The sequence below is a fragment of the Cydia fagiglandana genome, chromosome Z (assembly GCF_963556715.1).
Source record: "Cydia fagiglandana chromosome Z, ilCydFagi1.1, whole genome shotgun sequence".
Classification (NCBI taxonomy): Eukaryota; Metazoa; Arthropoda; class Insecta; order Lepidoptera; family Tortricidae; genus Cydia; species Cydia fagiglandana.
The window spans coordinates 12,709,993-12,728,760 of NC_085959.1; the positions used below are offsets into that span (position 1 = coordinate 12,709,993).

General features: G+C 37.0%; 1 protein-coding gene across 2 annotated transcripts in view; it reads left to right on the forward strand.

Moving 5' to 3' along the window:
- The first annotated feature begins 3,894 nt into the window (after nt 1–3,894).
- The window catches only part of LOC134678673 (carboxyl-terminal PDZ ligand of neuronal nitric oxide synthase protein), a 151,175-nt gene continuing 136,301 nt past the window's right edge, over nt 3,895–18,768 (forward strand). Inside the window, exon 1 of one of the 2 annotated variants that reach the window (XM_063537320.1) lies at nt 3,895–4,161. In XM_063537320.1, coding sequence (XP_063393390.1) covers nt 3,958–4,161 — 204 coding nt within the window. In that variant the 5' untranslated portion in view covers nt 3,895–3,957. The remainder of the gene's footprint in view (nt 4,162–18,768) is intronic. The other variant, XM_063537321.1, reaches the window with a different exon arrangement.

Below are 18,768 nucleotides of genomic sequence, written 5' to 3' on the forward strand. Positions count from 1 at the left end.
ATCGAAATCTTTGTATTCTAAAAATTGCGGATCTGCCAGTTGTATATTATCTGGAATATCGAATTTTGCGCAATGTTCATATACAACTGGCATTGATGTGTTTATTTCCGATAAAACAAAACAATGTAAATTTGTTGTGTAGTCGCTAATGCGCGATTTTATTTGGACATTGCAGGTTTGCGTACACTGCGTCACAGTACGACCTACACCGCTTATTTCGTGAGTGGACTGTACTAATTGTGTGCCTAATAAATCACGTAAGGATTCTTTTATAAAGGATCGTTGAGAGCCGTTATCAATAAGAGCGATAACAGTATGCGGTTTATTATTTTTATCAATCACGTCGATAAGCGCAGTTGACAACAAGACCGGCATCAAGGCCGGCGGCTGCGAAGGAATTCGCTGACAATGTACATTGACCGACACGGCGGCGGCCGAACTAGATACAGCGGCGGCCGAAGTGGATGCAGCGGGGGCCGTGACGTCAGCGGGGGCAGGGACGCGAGTGCACTCATCACTAGGAGGATGGATAATTGAATTATGTTTATTATTACACTTGCGACACGGGCCGAATACGCATGACTCCACGGAATGACCCGCTCGTAGGCAGTTAGTGCATAACTTGTTGTCGGCAACAAACTTAAGTTTAGATTCGTAGTTAGTATCAAGAAATTTGACACAGGAATAAAGTGGATGATTCATTTTACACATAGGGCACGGGAATTTTGGTTTTTGCTGTGATTTTTGTGGTTTGCTGTTGGTAGAAACATTGCAGTGCACTTTGTTATTGTTGTAGTTATGAGTGGAGCTAGGAGTGATATGTTTTTTGTTCACTTCGTGCTTATCGCGTATACTCGTACTTTGTGAATGTGATGCCTGCAATGTTTCTAACATATCTGCACGGTTTCTTAAAAATTTAAATAAATCATCCAATTTAATCTTCATCTGAGTGTCGCCGCTCGTAAGGCTACTTTTATGTTGTTCCCACTCGCGTTCAGTGGTTTTATCGAGCTTTGACACCAAGATGTAAATAATCAGAGTGTCCCATGACGATATAGGTTCGCCTAGGACTTTCAAAGCGCGTAAATTTTTTAGTGTTGTGTCAATTAACTTTCTAATAAGTATGTGCGATTCTTTAGGCAGCGACTGAAGCGTAAATAGTGCCTTGACGTGATTGTGGATTAATAACCTATTGTTATTGTAGCGATTAAGAAGGAGATCCCATGCCACCGCGTAGTTACTTGACGTTAGTTCGAGCGCTTCTATTACTAACAAAGCACTACCAGTCAGCGATGATTTTAGGTAGTGGAACCTTTGGATGTCACAGAGATCCTTCGAATTGTGAACTAGTGATAGGTAAATATCTCTAAATGCGAGCCAGTTTTCATACGTGCCGTCAAAAGAGGGAAGTGATAAAACTGGCAGCTTAATTGCCTTCATTGTTGTGTTTTGCGAAACAGTGGGACTTTTATTTGCTGTACTATTAAATTGACTTAAAATAGACTCGGCGAGGGCCTGCGCAGTGAAATAACTATCCTCAAACTGTTCTCGTTGCGTTAACTGGTCATCGAGATTCGATTCGAAAACATTCGCTTCGATTTGAGTTTGAATATCGTTAAATTCAGTGTACAGGGTCTCTGCTCCTTGTATGCGTAGTTTTAAATTTATTCTACAAGGCTCAGTTAAAGCGTCTAAATTATCGCTACAGCTTTGAATGTGGGTTGCGAACTTTGTGAGTCTAGCCTTTATAATGCCACGTTTTTTGACCAATTCGCGAACTTGAGGTTCAATCGCGGCATCACAGATCACCCTAGCTGGCGATTTATCGCGTGATTTGCTAGTATTTGGTACTACAGTATCACCCAGTCCCATTTTGGTTAGGTTTAGTATAGAAAGCTGGAGTACTCACGTGTGGACTTTGGACCCTGATGCAACTCCGCGTTGTGTAGGTAGCGGCGAAAAGGAGTCCCAATACCGGTCACGCAATAATTACTCGTCACGGGCTCACTGGAATTGATTAAGCACGGTATTAAGCAACTGAAGACAAAGGGGGTTAGGTATAGGGTGGCTGGATGTCCGTACCGAAATATGCGCGTTTAAAATCGTTGGATGTCCAGTTCTCGTCCTACAGCTATCCGCAGTTTCCCAAATTTGCGCGTCCTTGGGTGTCTTCGTGCTGCATACGCGCCTTCCGTCCAAGAAGAAATGTCGATGCGCTTTCTCTTCCAAAGGTGCTGCTTCTCAATGGCCTCTCAATTCGTACTCGACGATTGGCGAAGAAACCGTTGATTATATTTGGCGAAGAAGGATCAATATGTTCGTGACTAGGCGCTGCGTATTTTTGAGAGTTCGACCTTTTCTTGGATGGTGAAATAAAAATCCGAAATTTAACGTGCTTACTCTTATAATTCTAAAAGCTTAATCTACGTGTCCATTATTCGAGGATATTGGGGTAGAGGGGGACAATATATCGTGACGTAGGGTGACGAAGGCGTATATAGAGCTCCGTATTGGCCGCGATATGTGTGACGCGACATACGCAACTGAGTTGCTCCGACCAGAGATGTCGCTGTGGGTCTCGTACGGAACACTCTGATACAACATTCCACACGCGAAATATCTTGTCGTCGTGTTCGTACCTACTCGTATTTCTCGTCTGCAGGGTTGAACACTAGGGATACAACGTGTTTAATATGTTAATCCAGGTAATAAAATAAGCGATTTGTGCGCCAAATTGTCTTTATAATATTTTTGCTTACACAGGGGGATATTGTAGATAATTATTTCATAATAATTCTTTATCTCAATGAATATATCCTTACTCATTTTGATAATCAAATGAACTCATCTCTAATGATTTAATAAACCTCAAATTGGATCGAAACATGTCGAGCTAAATCAAAACATAAATACGTGAGTAGGTAACGAGTGTTCCGAGACTCACGGGAGTTTACAATTTAAAAGTTTAAAACGGAAGTGTAGTCAATATTAATTTTGTTAATATTAGATAATTTTTAAGCTAAGAAGACCCTTTATATCAAACGTTGTCAATGTCTGGTGCAGGAGAGTAATTAAATTCAGCGCCCGCGACGATCGCTAAAAGCTCTCGTCTTAAACTACCGTCTTGATACTTAAGTTTCAATTTACTGGGAACCGTCTCTTAGAACATTAATCATGATCGGCTCCTCCCCGGCTTGTTTATCCTAATTTGTTATCAAATTAATCGTGACTTTTATACAGGGTGAAATCGGAAACAATTAATAAGGTAGGTATTACCTAGCTTTCTTGGAACTTGACTTTAAAGGAGGTTCACAATTGGTCGGGATCTTTGGTTTATGTTCACATTAATCATCGGGTTAGGATCTGAAAAACCAAGGGAATACTTAATATTATAGCAACACCTATAGTGATTGTATATTTTTATAGTAAATCCTGCATTTTCTCTCAGAACGCGACATTTGGTCAACTAAAACGGCTAATGAAGACCATAAAATAATGTCATGCTGTTTTGTAAACTCGACTATTTTTGTGTTTTTTTAAGATATTCGTTTTTAGTTTTTATTTATAAAGAAGGTCCTACTTGTGACTACATTAGTGCATGTCGTATTTGTTGATACTGCATACTCATATCTTGGTATTGTTTTATTTCATCCCATCGAAGTTTTCACCCTATATTGTTCGCCATTCAACGCAGTAAAAAGGAATTTACTTAAGCCTTGTCACTGAAATGTACCTAATAGGATTAATCGACTGTCACGACGCAGATCTGTTAGTATTGTTTCTGCCTACGAAGTTTAAATTCCAACAATGGACTACTTAGGACGACGCTGACGAGACCCTCCTAACTTACTGTATATGGTTGGCATGACTAGCTCATTTAAGTGACTGTTCTGTTTTTGTTGCAGGTCCCTTAGGCCGAAAGTTAATTTCGCTGGGATCGGAGGAGCATGCGCCTCGATGTTTAAGAAAAGTAGTAAAGGTCGATGCGTGCTAGTGATCAAGGCCCGCGGTTGGAAGCGCGTGCCCATGAAGCTGCTCAAGTGGGGCCGCAAGATGCCGTCCACCAAGCAGTACAACCCGGTGCCGAACGACGAGTACGACACCCGTATCCCTCTGCACCCGGACGAGGCCTTCACCTACGGCATCAAGTTCCAAGCCAAGGTATGTAACTTCCACGCGCTCAGCGCTCCGCTCCATAGCTCCTGTCATGGTCTTATTTATGTCGGCGGCCGATCGTAAGATCAGGCATATCGTGAAATTCCTAGGCATATCGTGAAACGTGAAAATCATTGACTCGTTCCCTGAGTCGACGGAGCCCCGCTACGCGGGGCTCCTATTTCTGGGCAGTTTGCCCTTCGGGCATCTGAAGCAACCTAACCAACCTATCCTACCTATATATTGGTTTAATTTAACAGGAACATTACGATCTGCCTAATCTTACGATCGGCCGCCGACATTTATATCACTTGGCATGTCATGCGTCACTTTCGCACTTACTTGTTAGAACGTGGCAGGCATGATGAGTTGATGACAGATGATAAAAAACCTACCATCTACCGTACAGATTCAACTGCTATTATCAACTGTGTTGCGCCATAGATTTTAGAAATATTTACTGTTTATTCTTATTCCCATGAGCTGGCAGTGATCGGATAAAATATGACATGATCTCATGAACTACTATAGTTTGGGACTATTCGGTCTTAACAATTTGCTTTTTCATCAGAATCTGAATATCAATTAACTCTAATACAGACTAAATACATATGTCATAAGCTTAAAAGTTTTAACTAAATGCTCCATGATGCTAATAACAAAATCGACAAAACGATTTGCCTATCAAGCTTTTGCAACCTTTATTATCCACCTTGGTCACATTAGTCTTATTAACTACCAATATTAGCGAGTATCATCCTGATGTTTGATCTTGGATTAAGTCTTCACTCCAGTTTGGTGAAATTGGGTCTTACCATAAACTAATTAGCAATGTAGGTGTAGGTATATGGAAATTACATAGATAGAGCTGCCTTGTGGGACACCGCACACCTCGCATAAAGGAATCTCATTAATAATGCACATATTTCCCTGAATATAATTAATATGCGTTAATTTAAGATGCCCAGAAAAGGCATTATTATCGTTATCTACTGATATAAAGAAGTATTTTTATTACGATTAGACGATCACTACTAGTATTTAGTTCAACGAATTATTCATTTTTACATTTCCTAAGCTTATCGCGAGCTCTTCAGCTCACAAAGTCACTATATAGTTTATTTAGTCCCTTTCCTCTATAAAGCGGGAAAACCTAGAATCAGCTACGCGTGTAGCGCTACAAAAACGTTGGCAGTGAATGCGTTAAACTGGTAGGTATAAAAGCTATTAAAAACAACACGAATGTAATTAACGTATTATATAGGCCTGTACTGTAATCCAAGAATTCACTACGATTTTCATAAAAGGCCTCATCAGGCTGACGTACATTAACTCCCAATGGTTCGGAATCAGAGATGGGCATTAATCGATTGACTTTTTAATCGACTAATCAATCGATTAAAAAAGTTAATCGTCAAAATTAATCGGCGATTAATTTAATCGCGATTAATTTAGTCGACCTAACATACGATTGAAATTGAATTAATCTTAATATTAATCGATTAAATTTCTCGATTAACTCTCGATTGAAAGTAGACAGGTGGTCATTTTTGTATGTAACTAAAAATCAAAACTTCTTGCGTACACATTAAAAACCATTCCAGTGTTATAACTGTGCTTCAATAATACTCGTATAAGATGGTTACATTGGTTACTATAATAATGCTTAGTGAATAGTGATGCATGCAGCCTACACAACATAAACAATATTTTATGCATAATTAGACAAATTCTATTTGTTCCTGTATATTATTTAAATAGTAAAACTAATCCATATTCCGGATTCTTACTTAAAGTATTTTAATTTATAAAAATTACATTTGTTTTGAGACGAAATGTCGAAAAACTTGAAAAAACCCGGAAGTTGATGATTTTTAGAACGTGATTTTGGGCACATTTTTCGGGGTTTGTAATAATTTTATATTTCAAGAATTTATCATAGGAATATCACAAATAGTATACCTTTCTGATGGCAGTAAGATTTTTCCTATATCTCTTACTAGTATGTAATTATATATGTATTCTATGCAACTTCCAACACTGATTTCGCAGTAAAAATCGATGCTATATTTTTTTTACCATTTTTCCTAGAATCAGGAAACAATTATGTGATACATACAGGGTGTCCCAGAAATCGACGTCAAGCCGTAAACGGATGATAGACCAAGTCATAACAGTTATCATAAAAATACAAGAAAAAATCCAACTCATGTTCTTTAAAAATTATGGTCACTTTAATAATTCACTAAAAATCCACACCCTGTAGTGGTTCTTTAACTCTTTTTACTACAAATTCCATAATTTATTCGATTTTTTTTATTATTATGTAATCTTGAATAATGCTTCTGTAGATTTTTGCCTAAAATTTAAAGCCAACTGCTATTACTTGGAAGAAAATTACACTTTTTCAAAACCAAATTATTTAAATTTACTGTTTCGCCCAACTTTAACTGACTGTACTGAAAAAAAAATGTACTACGCTAGTTTGGCAAGTAACGTTAAAAACTGGCGCGTTTAATAAGGATTCCAAAATGGTATAACACTTGCTAGATTACTTTTTAAATAATTGGTCAATTTTTTTTTTGTAAATAATCCCAGTTTTTTAGCAAAATGTCCATACTTCCTTAAAATGACTTTAGCTTACCTAAAGCTTTGCTCAACGCCGTTTCTTTGTTTGATAGAGACGGGAAGAGTCATTTTGGAGTGTGAGCGAGATAAGAAATCAAATTTCCACGTAATTTAAGAGCAAGGTTATGATATTGACTCAATCTTTTTACTTTAATTTAGGACCAGTTTTCTCATTAGAAAAAAATTAAATAAAAAACAAATTATCAGATTTCTTTTTTTTTTACAATAAATGTTCAAACTGCCTCTTCCTTCAGCGGCAATGCACGCACGACATCTTCTTTAAAAAGATCGGGTTATTTTCCGGGCAAATCTTCCCCTATTTACAAATTCAACCGCCTCCGTTATTCTTTCCCGCAGCTCAGCTAAATTCTCGATTGTTTTTGAGTACACTATCTCTTTAACCGCTCCCCAGTAAAAAAAATCTAGGGGATTTAAATTTTAGTAAGAGAACATCTTGATGAAGAATACCCTTGCTCAGGTGGACAGGGCGCGCTGGGACACTCTTGTGGCCACCCCGTTCGCCTGATTTAAATCCCCTAGATTTTTTTTACTGGGGAGCGGTTAAAGAGAAAGTGTACTCAAAAACAATTGAGAATTTAGCTGAGCTGCGGGAAAGAATAACGGAGGCGGTTGAATTTGTAAATAGGGGAAGATTTGCCCGGAAAATAACCCGATCTTTTTTAAGAAGATGTCGTGCGTGCATTGCCGCTGAAGGAAGGCAGTTTGAACATTTATTGTAAAAAAAAAACTGGTCAAGTGCGAGTCGGACTCGCCTTTCAAGGGTTCCGTACATCACATAATTTTCAACATTTTTTGTACGTGAAACGTCTTGAAAAACCCGAATGGGTCAATCAAAAACCAGATGTAACATGAAGTTTTCTGGCGTGGTGGCTTATATCTTTACATCTCTGAAGATTAAATGCAGAACAATAGTACAAGTGTCCAAATGCGTAGAGCTGAAAACAGTGAAAACTCGAGCGTCCGACGGGTCGCGCTTCCTACAACTTCCGAAAGTGTTTTAAAAGCGAAGGCCGAAGAGAGATAATAAAAGTGTATTTCCGTAGCCAGGGAGGTTTTGGGATTATACTGAGCGACTTTTAGTATGGGACCAACCCCAAAATCGCGAAAAAAGAAGTATCCTCCCATAGAAAACGGACCAGCCTAAATGTATGAAACAGCCAAATAAAATTTTTCCTCGCGATTTCAGGGTTGCACGTTGGCAAATGGGAATACACTTAGTTTATTTTTTAGCCACCCTGTATACCTAGTGCTTTTTAAAACACGTAACAATAGTAACCTAATCAATCAGTACAGTCAGCAACAGAAGTTGCTAAGCTGGTGAGTGGTTTAAAATGATCTGGACGCGACTTTATAGTTAAGACAATAAGAGCATGTCAAGGTAATTTTGAACACCTCGCCCGCTTAGCAACTTCTGCTGCTTATGTGCCAGTTACAGCCTAGTCGCATTTTTTGTCTTCAGTCCGACTCACGCTTGAAGCTAAAGGAACGCCACTTTGGGACGCTTCGGGCCTTCGGCCTTATGCGGATATCGGCCTATGGCCTTCGCAATAGCTGTCTACATCACGTTTCACTTAAACCATTGCGGCTGTGTCCCTAAAAAAACGTTAACCGCATTTATGTTCTTAAATCCGACTCACGCTTGACTCTAGATTTCTCATAGGTTTTCCTGTCATCTTTAGGTAAAGGACTATTTTGTGTATTTTTTTCAGAATTTTAGACCCAGTAGTTTCGGAGATAGAGGGGGGGGAATGGTCATTTTTTGTCTATTTTCTTGAATAACTTCTAAAATTTTTATCCTAAATTTATAACAAAAATATATTTGAGATTCCCAAAATGAGCTCTTTTGTTTGATATGTAACACGATATAGTTTTCAAAACTTTGTTTTTTAATTTTATCGTTTACCCCCCAAAAGTAGCCCCTATGTTTAAAATTCATTTGTTGACGTTACATATCCGTCTTTGGGTCACAGACTTACATATGTGTACCCAATTTCAACTTAATTGGTCCGGTAGTTTCGGAGCAAATTGGCTGTGACAGACGGACAGACAGACGCACGAGTGATCCTATAAGGGTTCCGTTTTTTCCTTTTGAGGTACGGAACCCTAAAAATGAAATCTGATAATTTGTTTTTTATTTAATTTTTTTCTAATGAGAAAACTGGTCCTAAATTAAAGTAAAAAGATTGAATCAATATCATAACCTTTCTCTTAAATTACGTGGAAATTTGATTTCTTATCTCGCTCACACTCCGAAATGACTCTTCCCGTCTCTATCAAACAAAGAAACGGCGTTGAGCAAAGCTTTAGGTAAGCTAAAGTCATTTTAAGGAAGTATGGACATTTTGCTAAAAAACTGGGATTATTTACAAAAAAAAAATTGACCAATTATTTAAAAAGTAATCTAGCAAGTGTTATACCATTTTGGAATCCTTATTAAACGCGCCAGTTTTTAACGTTACTTGCCAAACTAGCGTAGTACATTTTTTTTTCAGTACAGTCAGTTAAAATTGGGCGAAACAGTAAATTTAAATAATTTGGTTTTGAAAAAGTGTAATTTTATTCCAAGTAATAGCAGTTGGCTTTAAATTTTAGGCAAAAATCTACAGAAGCATTATTCAAGATTACATAATAATAAAAAAAATCGAATAAATTATGGAATTTGTAGTAAAAAGAGTTAAAGAACCACTACAGGGTGTGGATTTTTTAGTGAATTATTAAAGTGACCATAATTTTTAAAGAACATGAGTTGGATTTTTTTTTTGTTTTTTTATGATAACTGTTATGACTTGGTCTATCATCCGTTTACGGCTTGACGTCGATTTCTGGGACATCCTGTATATTAATTTCCGGCAAAAAGACAAAATCGTGCATTTAAGGGTTACACACCTGGGTAAGTTGAGAAACTAATAACACGTGGTATATAATACAGTGACATAAAATACTAAGCATACGTACTCTTTGTAGGTTTGTTTTATTGTTTACATAGGACTAGAAATTCCAAAATAGATAACAATCCGTTTATCCATAATTTGCCATTGTTATACGACCTTAAGAACTGTCAACATAACCCGAGATAAGAACAACCATTAACAAAAAAAATTGCCTACAGACCTTAAAATGCCATTATTATATCTTCGTCAGCCGGTCTATATAATTCGCACAATAGGAAGTACCTTTCGAGAGCAAATGCACGTGTTTGTTTAAAAAAATGATAATTTTGCTTTAGGTATGCCTATAGCGATTTCAGTATTTTATTGATAACAAAATGGGACGAACTCTAAAACATCCCTTTTCTAACAAAAACAAGTTCGAAGACGGTCAAAATTAATAGTCTCCAAGTGAACATACATAAAAATTCGTCTGTTACAAGTCGGTTAAAAAGACCATATTTATTGCCAAAATTAATCGAGAGAAAATTAATCGAACTAATTAATCGATTAAAAAAATTAATCGGCAGTAATTAGTCGACGATTAATTTAATCGTGACAATATTAGTCGGAGCTTTTCGACTAAAATTAATTAATCGTCACTTTTAATCGTTGCTCGCGATTAAGTCGGTTAATTTTAATCGTTAATCGTCAGTCGATTACATTTTGCCCAACTCTGTTCGGAATGAACCGTCGATTCTGCTTAATTGTCACTATACGAGCGATTTAAAGCGCCATTCAAATATAAATTGGTGGGTAATGGGAATGCTAAATGTAGTTTCTGGAATCCTGTGCTGGTTTTATGAGGGCATGACAGCTTCGGGTTTTATTTGGATAGACAGCCATCTTGTAACACAGGATAGCCGAGCATTTCTAAATTATTATTAATATATTATTTATTTAAAATTTATTTCACGATTTAAACATGTACAAGTGACGGACTAAAAGCCATTCTGTACGAAATTTATTTAATTGAATATTAAATAAAAAGTTCTTAAATTGTTGTAGTTAAACTAGCATCCCCTAGAATAATGTATACAAAGTAATCTGAGCATAACTTGTTACAAGAAGAACAATTCTGAATTCAATTAGTAATATTTCCACTCCGACGATCGCGCAATTTCAACGACGATAAATATTAATTCAGTGGAATGCCTTCATAGCGTTTATCTAACGAAGATGGTGAGAAAAGGACGCTTAATCTGAATACAATTTTATTCGCTGCTTAATTCGTTTAATGATAATAATTATTACTCGTAATGTAATAATGTTATACATTATCGCGAATAGATACTTATCGTAATGCCTCTTATACCTAACTGAAAAATGTTAAAAAACCGGCCAAGTGCGAGCCGGACTCGCGCATGAAGCGTTCCGTACCATTCCGCAAAAAACGGCAAAAAAGCACCTTTGTTTTATGGCAGCCCCAATTAAATAATATTTTATTTTGTTATTTGTTGTTATAACGCCGTGTGCATGCTACTCTGCCACATCTCAAAAAACCGTTTTTTCGAGAAATCGCGTCTCAAAGTTGTGAGAGTATAGTTCAGGGTGTTTAATAGGATCTTACTCCTTTAGTTTTAGGTATATGAATTTAAAATTTAGCTTTTTTTACTCGGAATGATATAACCCTCCTTATGACCACGCCACTTTTTAAAACAAGATCACTGTACGCGATAATATGTGTAACTCAACTAATTATTATTTTCTAGGACGCAACTCAAAAGCTTCATTTAAAACGTGTGCTATTTAGCCACAACTCAAAAGGGCCGTCTGAGGGCCTACCGCGAACCACGTTCGACGTGTTGCCTCTTTGTCGCACTTGTAAATTCGTAGGTAAGTGTGACAGGAAGGCAACATGTCGAACGTGGTTCGCGGTAGTCCCTCAGTTCATGTGCGAACGCCGCGGGAGCAGGCGGCAGACTGGTAAGTGGCTGTATTGCAGGGAATAGTCTGACAATTTATGGTCAAATCCATAAGGCCACTTGTGAGAAAAAGGCTCTTAAAGACCTTTTTTGCTATGGCTCTCGAAATAAGGTCGTAAATTGAACAATTTTGAATACGAATCTGCAATAATCCAGAAAATTAAAAATTTTGAATTGTGGCCGTATAGCAGGCACACGGCGAAATGGCAACAGAAATACATCTGTGAAAATTTCAGCTGTGTATCAATCACGGTTCATGATTTACAGCCTGATGAGAGACAGACGGACAGGCAGACAGACAGCGGAGTCTTAGGGTTCCGTTATTACCCTATGTGTATAGAACCCTAAAAATGAGGTCCGTCAATAGATGACGTCATGGTATAGGTAATTACATCAAATTCACGTGACTTAGACTTTGGAGGTTCGGATAGCACCGAACAGCCCGAAACGTAGGTCTTTATAAAAGTAATCACTCGTTACAGGTATGTGCAGGTGCCAATATGTATTTTGGCAGTCATATTTAATGGTCCCATTTTAGAATTCGAAAACCCAATCCAACAAGAATTAACTAGGTATGCCGTTTTGAAGAAGTGATAAAATAAAAACGAATCAGATTATCTTCCTCTTTTAAGTTATGTACTTTGTAACATCATATGTTGAATCAATAAAAAGTAATGTAATTTCAAAATATAAATACTCTGTATCTTTAGGTATTTAAATAAAAAAAAAAAAAATTTGTACATTTTCGGGTAGTTATAATAACATTTATTGGTTACCAGGCACTGCATTCTCCTGCCAGCCATGCGGTCGCAGGTGCCGCACTCTTATGGACGCTGAGCCAATATGATGATGATCCATATGCAAAACCGCCTGAATCTGTCACTGAACGGCCTGACTTTAACCTACCTACATTATTAGATCATGTAATGTTTTCATCTATCCTCAACTAGCTTAAGGAGCCATTGGCAGGTAGATTTGGTCTACTTTTATTTACGAGTAAATACCTAAAGATACAGAATATATATATATATATATTTTCACTTTATTGCTGTTTTAAACAAAGATGCAAACTTTTTTAGTCACCGACCCTTTTCTGGTCACACAAACAAGCACGTGTTTATTTAAATTACCCGAAGGACAAAATTAAATGTTCCACTCAAACAAAGTAGGTACTAAATGTGTTTCGTTGTTTAACGACGTAAATTTTACTTTGCATACATAAATATTATGTTGCAGGTACCTATCCAAATATTACTGTATAAATTCATTGACACTGTCTATTAAAATAACCGGGCAAGTGCGAGTCGGACTCGCGCACGAAGGGTTCCGTACCACAATGCAAAAAAAAAAACGGTCACCCATCCAAGTGACCACTCCCGACGTTGCTTAACTTTGGTCAAAAATCACGTTTGTTATATGGGAGCCCCATTTAAATCTTTATTTTATTCTGTTTTTACTATTTGTTGTTATAGCGGCAACAGAAATACATCATCTGTGAAAATTTCAACTGTCTAGCTATCACGGTTCGTGAGATACAGCCTGGTGACAAACGGACGGACGGACGGACAGCGAAGTCTTAGTAATAGGGTCCCGTTTTACCCTTTGGGTACGGAACCCTAAAAAACCGGCCAATTGAGAGTCGGGCTCGCGCACGTAGGGTTTCGTACCATTACGCAAAAAACGGCAAATATCACACTTGTTGTATGGGAGCACCACTTAAATATTTATTTTTATTCTGTTTTTAGTATTTCTTGTTATAAGGGCAACAGCAATACATCATCACTATCATCAGTGAAAATTTCAACTGCCTATCACGGTTCATGAGATAATGCCTGATGACAGATACACAGACAGTACAGACAGACGGGCAGCGGAGTCTTAATAACAGGGTCCCGTTTTTACCCTTTGGGTACGGAACCCTAAAAAGTATACAGTGATTCTTGAGGAAGGTTTGGAAGGTAGATGTATAATTTGTTAATTTGTTATCCCGTGCATTATTAAGTTTAGCAAACTGTTTAAGTTGTTCTTGTCTGTTTCTAACAAAAACAATCGTCAAACTGTCGGAAAGCGACAAACTATTATCAACGGCATATTAACTTTGACAGACGTTTAAAATAACATGTTATTATTTCAGCAGACGAAAATGAACGACTTCTTTAAATACCTATACCTTAGCAGCCATTTTCCTCTCTAGATATTAACTTTATAGAACATATTTTTACATAATTTGATGTATATTAACCACATCTATGCCGCTTTGTTGGACCTTGTTCGTTTTTTAAAATTACATATTTTAATATTTATAAGAGTTAAGGATATTCAAAAAATATGTCCGCAACTTTCTTTTTGTTTCTAAAGGTTCCGTCACACAGGCGCGTTTTCCGAGCGGGGCGTGAGCGTTTTATATGTAAAAGCAGCGCGCCCCGCTCACGCTCCGCCCGGCAAACGCGCCTATGTGACGGAGCCTTAATAACCAACAGGAGTGGTCATTTCTCCATACAAACGTACTCCTCGTTTTCCTCCGTGGTTTTTGAAGCTGGAGCAATGATTTTTTCAACACAGATTAATATTGTTAATATCTGTGTCGGACCGTTTTGCTTTTTTTTATATATTTGTTTTTTAAGGCGCTAGAGCCCATCAAAAATGGCCAAAATGGCCTAATTGACTATGCCGCAATGAGAGGCGTGGCATTCAAAACTGATATCAATTAGCCAAAAAAGCAAAACGGTCCGACACAGATAATTTCATAATCATTTAGATTTCCAAATTTGGTTACGATTGGTTAAGTTTTGAAGGTGGAAACAGAGGAGTACGAAACCTCGAATTTTGAGATTTTTACGCAGGATTTTTCGCCTTGTCCTTATCGCACTACTTTTAGGTGTCGCTTCCGTTAGTGAGACGGGTATATTTACCTAACATACATATTTAAAACTCAGCTCCTGTTTCGTCTTAACTCTTATTATAAATAAAAATCGTTAGCAATTGTGATACTTGTAGGTAGGTTTTCATTACTTTGTTAGTGAACTTTCTATAGTAGGTAATTATATAAAATGTTATTGCATAACATTCATATTGGCAAGTTGCGTTTGTTACATTTAGAAGCTTTGTGTTTTATTCAATCGTTTTCAGTGAGGATTCCGTTGCGCGGGTTACTTTTTCATTGGAAATATTCGTATCCAAATGGAATCACAGTCGAACTGCCGTCGAGTACTTCGTTTTTCGATATCACTCACACTCGACGCCACTTTTACATGTAGTAACGCCAGAAGTAAATCACACAAAGAGAATACGTAAAATCTTTTCGAACCAGTTTATCAGAAAAAGAAAATGTCGCAATACTATTTATCCTACTGTCCGTACTAAAGGGGCCTACTGATTAACAGTCCGCCGGACGGTATCGGCCTGTCAGTTGTTCGGAACTGTTAAAATTTTGTTCTAACTGACAGGCAGATACCGTTCGGCGGACTGTTAATCAGTGGGCCCCTTAATATTACAATCTCATTGTAACATTCTTCATCCTACATGAAACGAGGCTTTAATGATCAACTTTGTGTAATTAAATAGAAATAAGTTAAGTATAATGAAAATATCTCCAATATTATTAAATGAAATCCGCTTATTTTGCTTAAAATTATGTACAGATAAGATGGTAGAGTCAATAGTATTACGTACCTATGTCCCTTAATGGCAATAAGTACCTTATACTAGTAAGACATGCAAAGTATTTTAAAACCTATTTACATTAAATTACATATTAAATTAGTGATGGGGACCTTTGAACCCGGCATGGCTCAGAACGGGTTTTAGTTTCTTGAGTTTTGTACATATTGTAAAATGTATCCATTAGCTTAGAATTAGAATTTTCATAGAAAATTCAGAACCGCAGGTTTTTATACATTTTGATTGTAATTACATATTTATATATTATTTTTTTATATCTTAGTCATTCTTTTATTCCTTCGCGTGGCAAACTCCTGCATCCTCCAGCGGGGTGTCTAATTGAAATTTCATTACTTTATTGATAGAAAGTTAAAAACCAACAACTCTAAAATGAAATAGGTTAAATTTGGAAATAGGTTTTTTGGTAAATAAGTCGCATTTGCTTTATGTAAAGAAACGTGTTCTATACGAGTACAATTAGGTTTAAATTATAATAGTAGTTGCTAACTTCGCTGTCGCCATTTCACCCATATGACCATTTACACGGTCCTAATTTGGACATTCACAAAAGAAAGTTCCTATTTATATGTATATTGACACTGTGATAAAGTTTCCTAGAGAGGTCTGGCGTTTAATGAATTCATAGATCCCTCGCCAGAACCCAATAAATGTATGCAAAGAAGTAACCAATCGCCCCGACCGACCGAAGAGGCTTCTAAGCTAGGGATTACAGGCTCTGGCGACGCTCCCTCTTGCCCGCGCCCCACCTAGTTACTTACTTACTAGTAAGACATCGTCTTCAATCTTAATGAAATATTTTTAACTTACATAATAATTGAAAAAATCAAAGGTCTATGTGAAGTACTTAAGTAGGTAGCCTAAAACTCTGAGAGGAGCCCTGTGCCCAGCAGTTGGACGTATATAGGCTAAATTATTTATATTATAATTGAATTTAGTCGTAGGTAATCCATATTACTTAAGACACATCAAGGTGACGACGAATTATCTGCGGGACCTTCACAAGAGAAGCCTATTTATAAAAAGGGGCGAAAGAGGTCCATTCAACATGGCACAATGACGCGGTCGCGTAGGGACCCGTCCATTGAATTTCGTTTTTACAACGAGGGCCAGCGTGAATTCGCTCCTTCCATTTCTTTTGATTCGCTCTCTGGGCCTATGCAATAAGAATTTTATTAAGTGGCGAAAACATGCATTATTTATTATTGTCTTACTCTATTGTATATTGCAATAGTATATACTCTTTGCTAGGTGTTAATGACGACCATAAGTTTCGCTTTTGTGAAGAGTAAATATTCTTAATAAATCGCAAATCAACCGAGTCCCATAGTTAGATCAATAAGGCTTGTGTCGTGAATACTAGACGACGGTATATTATATTATAATATATATAGGTAGGTGACTTCTCGGGTTCGGGGTAAGTCAACCTTTCAGGACAGCCATAAGCCATAACAAAGTTGTAATTTTTTGTTGTTATATAATATATTCATAATACTTACACGCATAAAAAACCTCCATAATTGTTTGTATAGGAACAAACAATTGTGATAATTACACAAATACACAAATATATGACCTTACCAGGATTTGAACCAGGGACCTCCTGCTTAGTAGGCAGGGTCACTACCGACTAGGCTAGGTGGCCGTTACTAAAACAACTTTAGGGTTTGTAAAAAAGTTTTTGGTTAAGTGAATAAGTAGGAACTTATGAAAATAATCACTACGAAAGTATAAACAAAGACATAACAATAATATCTATGGGCAATTGGCGCACGCTGGCACTCTGAACTTACTTTAATTACGACAGGTAGGTGGTATATAGCACGCGATCCTCTGGCACGCTACATCGAGAGCCGCCAATATTGCTACCAGTATCCCTTACCATAGGCCACTGACAGTGTTGACATATACGCTGACGTCTACGTAACTTACTTTCAATGCTTCATGCTCGTACTGACATTTTAGTGTGAGCGAGATGTATAGAAAGCAAATTACATAGACGTTAGCGTATACGAGTATGTCAGTGTTGAAACTTTCAGTGACTCGTGGTACGGGTATAGATTTGCAATCAATCCAAAGTTTAGGGATGTTTGTTTATTCTCACATCCCTCTTCGAGGGCTATCCAACAAATGGGGGCAATGTCAATTATAGATGGTGGATCGTTTTTGCGCTTACTTACATCACATCGGGTAAAAAAGGGACAAAATGGGGAAAGTTTTAGATATTGAGTGCGAACATTGCCTCCTGATAGGACATCTGCCATCATTGCAAATGTCAGAAGCTTTTTTGGGACGCCGGTTTGTTTATTATCAATTTATTCTGATCAACAATCGAATAAGAATAAGAGCCTGTCAAGATTGCCTTTTCCAATGCTTTTTATTAGGGTTCCGTACCCAAAGGGTAAAAACGGGATCCTATTATTTTATGAAATGAGACCTTACAAAAATATTTGCAGGGTTATTATTTTACACTTACGAATAATTTATGGTCTTCGCTTTTAGAAATATACATTCATATGAATTCGTATTTTAATTATCACACATTTCCATCAGTTTTAAATTATGTTAGAAGTAAATAAAAGCCGTCCATTGAATATTTATGTAAAACTATCACTTTTGAATGACATTGTACATTAGTCCTTTGTTACGCACTAAAACAGAATTAGCTCGGTAAATTATTGAATTTAAAATTCCTTTTGTAATAAAGGGAAGTTTATAATTAGCTTATTGCTGCTCTTTGAACGCTCGCCGATCTAGTGATTACAAAATTAAACTGAAACCGCACATTTTTATACATTTTATTTTTGCCTTAATGACGTCTGAATATAACGTTAGGTATAGACCTACGTCAGTAGGGAAAAAGTGGAATTGAAGAGGCCTTAAAAGAACCATTTACATCGTTTCGGGAATAAGTTACCAAATTAAGTAATATAGATTTTTTAATTTATTTTAAGCAACCATATACCGATTCTCGGCCAAAACATAAATATGTTTTAATAAGAACTTGAGCTCCGCGTTATTTATAAATTTAAAAAAAATCTAATTTCTTTATAACACGTTTCGCCTCCTGCGTGGTTGAGGCATTTTGTGCTACTACCTGGTGAAAATTTTCATAACGCAGAAGAGCATTTAGAGGATGTTAATGGCTATTTCTTCTAACAAAATGGCAGCCGATACATTCATACTATTTAACATTTTACTACAGCCCCATGTATACAGTACATGCCCTTATTTGATTTTTTCCGGTATCTTCGGCCTAAGGATCGGATAACTGCTTTTGCAATCATTTTATTTGTATTTTATGATGCATCCGTTGTTTAAGAGAGGTCAAAAAAAGGCGAGAGGCGTGAGTAACAATTTGAGGCGAAGCCGAAAATTGTTAATAAAGACGCCACGAGTATTTTTTTACTCAGTTAAACAACGTTGCATACAAT